The sequence below is a fragment of the Mus pahari genome, chromosome 21 (genome assembly GCF_900095145.1).
Source record: "Mus pahari chromosome 21, PAHARI_EIJ_v1.1, whole genome shotgun sequence".
Lineage (NCBI taxonomy): Eukaryota > Metazoa > Chordata > Mammalia > Rodentia > Muridae > Mus > Mus pahari.
In genome coordinates this window covers 34,742,770-34,747,630 of record NC_034610.1, presented here as the reverse complement: position 1 = coordinate 34,747,630, position 4,861 = coordinate 34,742,770, and the positions used below count along the sequence as shown (strand labels likewise).

Sequence of the window (4,861 nt, the reverse complement as noted above, 5' to 3'; positions counted from 1 at the left end):
CTTGCTCCCAAACGGTGCATAAGGAGTCTTGGCATGTTGTGCTGAACACTTTATACCCATTTTTTATCCTCAGAGTAGATAATACCATCACCTGCTAACAAATGGGAAAAGGAGAATTGAAGAGAATCAGTTCCAAAGTCAAGATAACTTCACAGACGGGCTGAGCACCAATCCCAAGCTATGGTAGAGCTTGCGTTTACTAAGATTCCCCCACGTCCAGCTGTTTTTTTTTTTTTTTTTTTTTTTTTTTTTTTTTTTTTTTTTTTTTTTTTTTTTTTTTTAGTACCCCTCCACTCCATGACCATGTGAATTCTTTCACCTCGCAAAGACACACTATTTATTTATCTCAACATGGATTCCTTCCTAAATACACTTTTTTTTTTTCTTGTCAGTTAGCCTTTGGCAAACTCAGTAGCATTTATTGAAGGAACTATGTTCGGCTAAGAGAACACCCGAGGTGTGACAATGATAGTGTCTGTACTCTCTTAGTTGAAGAGCGAAGAGAGTCTGTGTCTAAAGTTCAGAGCCGCAGATCCAGGCATAACAAGCTGCAGTGTCAGCGCTTGCCCCCATCACAGCTCCTGCCGGGACACCAACTCTTAAGCTATGTCTTCACTCCGGAGCCCGCCCTCCAGCCAGCTGGCCTGGGAGGAGCCTTCCGGTTCTCAGAAGTTGCTGGCTGTCTCCTGGCAACGGCAGACGCTGGAAGCCTCTTGGGCCTTGCCGCTCGGTCCCTGCTGGGGGCCCTGCTCGAGGCTGCTCGGGTGGGCCGCCGGCATGGCTTCCAAACAAGCTAAAAGGAAAGAAGTGCATCGGATCAATTCCGCCCATGGATCAGATAAATCTAAAGAGTAAGGGACCTTTAGCATGCAATGCTTTCCCTTCCCCTCACCCCGGGGCCTGTCCCACCCAGAGCTGAACCTCCTCCCAGACCAGGAGTTGGTTTGTGTCTGTCTCCCCTTACAGGGAACCTGTCTTAAAAATGCCTTTTCTTTATCTTCCTCAGTCTAGAACCACTTCCGTTCCAGAAAAGCTGCTTTCCTGCTCTGGAAATTCCCATTTGTGAACTCATGTAGTCAGAGAATGGCGATAGTCGGTAAAAATACTTAACGGACTAAATTAATAAATAACAGCGATCGACAGATTTTTTTTTTAACCAGGCTTGAAAAAAAATTAAGTCTCTTCCCCAAATAATAATGATGGATATAACTAATCGACATTAAAGGCTCAAATCTATTTAGGATCTTGGTGGGAAGTCCTGAACCCCAAATCCTTAACGCAATCAGTTTTCATCAGTGTTTGAATGGTAAATAGAAGACATGGTCTGTCGGGATCCTGTGATAGTCACAGGTCGCACTGGCAAGATGCTGGGTCTTCCTTTGCCGGGACTGCTGAGTTCTTTTGGAAGAGTTGATGTATTCTAGATATCTTTCCTTCTTGATAGTTATAATCCGAATCAAATTCTGCTGATATAAATTATGTTTGATTTATAAAAACAGGAAAAAATGGTACTTTGACAGTATATTTTACGGGTAGATTTTTGAGACCACTGATTAAATATTAAGTGCCAAGTCTTGTTTTGACATAGCATTAAAAGAGAGCATGTCAAGTGCATGGCAAATCAAGTCCTTCTCTGCCGTTTCACCGAAGAACCAATGGTAAACAGGAGGCTGGCTCACCAGCACAGAACCAAGTGTCACACACTCCCAAAGCACTAGGGATTAAAGTCCAGCTAGATTCTGGTGCCATTGTCTTTCATAATACCATGGGAGAAATTTAGAGAATCTGACATCATTTTCCACTCCAGGTTCCAGAGCCAATAGAATCAATCAGATCACCCATGATCCAAAACAAGGAAATAAGAGAACAAGTTTTCAGAATTTTGAAAGCAGCCATCCAGCTACAGTCATCATTCCTAGTACCTTTGACCCTAAAATTATGCACCAGTCTGCAGACAGGGGCCACATCTGGCTTTTGCTTACTGGGGTCACCAATACCTGATAGGCTCTTAATGTGTGCTTAGTAGGTAAGCTCTTAGTTTGGTTCCTTACCTTGTTTTTCAGTTCTTCGGGACTTGATTAAAGCCCTTCTCTCTCTCCATTCCCAACTTGATTTTCTATTGGCACCCTTCATTGTTGCATTCCGTGTTGCACCTGACCCAGCTATGGTAAAATTCCCTAGTAGGTATGTCTGAGTGGTCAGTTTTACATCCCATTGGTATTTCTATTGTGTGCACTCCTACTCTCTCAACCATATGAAATCTTTGTAGGGCTCACCCTAGCCCCATTTATGAAGTTGAACAAATGGGTGGGATTCAAATGTTGCATTTTTCTTTTTGAAGGTTGTGAAAATATGATTGATATCGGCCCAACACGCCCCTGCTTTGTTTTTCTTTCTTATTCGATTGGATTTTTTTGTTGTTAACTCCAAAAATAAGTGTGGGGACATTGGTATAGCAAAATATTTAAAGTCTTAACTTAATTGACTTTTGGGTTACCATTTAGCATAATGAATATTAGCATAACTGGCGGGAATCATTATTCTTAATTTTGATACCTTAGCCAATTCTAAGCAGTCTAATAAAATACAATGCTCGGGAACTGCAATTACCAGAACTTGTTTCTCACAGCAGAGAGTGATAGAGCAGCAAAGGGGATGATCCCTCAAGCCTCTGCATGTACACTGTAGTCACATGTACAACACTCCTCACCCAAGCCATTAGAATTGTTAGTGTACACTTTGAGATGCTGAAAGACTCGGGACTTGAAGGGTGGTCCACAGTGGGGTAAAATTTAATATTAGTAGAGACAAAATTTTCTACCTCCAATAACATATTCAGATCACGATTTAGAGCACTATAAGAAATTCATTCAAGTAACAAGAAATGTGCCACCTTCTAGATTTGTAATGGGGATAAACTTGTAGTTATCAAACCTCTCTCAAATTGAGAGATACACGACTCATCTCCATGCTAATCCTATCTTTTTATTTCAATTTTTATTAGATATTTTCTTCATTTACATTTCTTTTTTGTTCTTTTTTCTTTATTAGATATTTTCTTTATTTACATTTCAAATGCTATCCCAAAAGTTCCCTATACCCTGCCCCTGCCCCTGTTCCCCTATCCCCCACTCCCACTTCTCGGCCCTGGCATTCCCCTGTGCTGGGTCATATAAAGTTTTCAAGACCAAGGAGCCTCTCTTCCCAATAATGGCCGATTAGGCCATCTTCTGCTACATATGCAGCTAGAGACATGAGCTCAAGGGGTACTGGTTAGTTCATATTGTTCCACCTACAGGGTTGCATCCCCGGGTGGGGTAGTCTCTGGATGGTCCATGTTTTTGTCTTAGCTCCAAACTTTGTCTCTGTAACTCCTTCCATGGGTATTTTATTCCCTATTCTAGGGAGGAATGAAGTATCCACACGATGGTCTTCCTTCTTTTTGATTTTTTTGTGTTTTGCAAATTGTATCTTGGGTATTCTAAGTTTCTTGGCTAATATCCACTTATCACTGAGTGCATATTAAGTGAGTTCTTTTGTGATTGGGCTATCTCACTCAGGATGATACCTCCAGATATATCCATTTGCCTAAGAATTTCATAAATTCATTGTTTTTAATAGCTGATTAGTACTCCATTGTGTAAATGTACCACATTTTCTGTATCCATTCCCCTGTTGAGGGACATCTGGGTTATTTCCAGCTTCTGGCTATTATAAACAAGGCTGCTATGAACATACTGGAGCATGTGTATTTATTACCAGTTAGAACATCTTCTGGGTATATGTTCAGGAGAGGTATTGATAGATCTTTTGGTAGTACTATGTCCAATTTTCTGAGGAACCACCAGACTGATTTCCAGAGTGGTTGTACAAGCTTACACTCCCACCAGCAATGGAGAAGTGTTGCTCTTTCTCCACATCCTCACCAGCATCTGCTGTCACCTGAATTTTTNATCTTAGCCATTCTGACTGGTGTGAGGTGGAATCTAAGGGTTGTTTTGATTTGCATTCCCCTGATGATTAAGGATGTTGAACATTTTTTCAAGTGCTTCCCAGCCCTTCGGTATTCCTCAGTTGAGAATTCTTTGTTCAACTCTGTACCCCATTTTTTAATGGGGTTATTTGATTTTCTGGAGTCTACCTTCTTGAGCTCTTTGTATATATTGGATATTAGTCCCCTATCCGATTTAGGATTTGTAAAAATTCTTTCCCAATCTGTTGGTGGTCTTTTTGTCTTATTGACAGTGTCTTTTGCCTTACAGAAGCTTTGCAATTTAAGAGGTCCCATGAGTTGATTCTTTTTGTTTGTTTGTTTGGGTTTTTTTGTTTGTTTTTCGAGACAGGGTTTCTCTGTGTAGCCCTGGCTGACCTGGACCATGAGTTGATTCTTGATCTTACAGCACAAGCCACTGATGTTCTGTTCAGGAATTATCTCCCTGTGCCTATATCTTCGAGGCTTTTCCCTGCTTTCTCCTGTATAAATCTCAGTGTCTCTGGTTTTATGTGGAGGTCTTTGATCCACTTAGACTTGAGCTTTGTACAAGGAGATAAGAATGGATCAATTTGCATTCTTCTACATGATAACTGCCAGTTGTGCCAGCACCATTTGTTGAAAATGTCTTCTTTTCCACTGGATGGTTTTAGCTCCCTTGTCAAAGATCAAGTGACCATAGGGGTGTGGGTTCATTTCTGGGTCTTCAGTTCTATTGTATTGATCTACCTGTCTGTTGCTGTACCAGTACCATGCAGTTTTTATCACAATTGCTCTGTAATATAGCTTGAGGTCAGGCATGGTTATTCCCCCAGAGGTTCTTTTATTGTTGAGAATAGTTTTTGCTATCCTAGGTTTTTTGTTATTCCA

At 41.0% G+C, this 4,861-nt stretch overlaps 1 protein-coding gene across 1 annotated transcript in view; it reads left to right on the top strand.

Annotated features, from left to right (window-relative positions):
- Window positions 1-777: 777 nt before the first annotated feature.
- The window catches only part of Adgb (androglobin), a 133,505-nt gene continuing 129,421 nt past the window's right edge, over window positions 778-4,861 (top strand). The window contains exon 1 of the mRNA XM_029533071.1: window positions 778-850. Coding sequence (XP_029388931.1) covers window positions 778-850 — 73 coding nt within the window. The remainder of the gene's footprint in view (window positions 851-4,861) is intronic.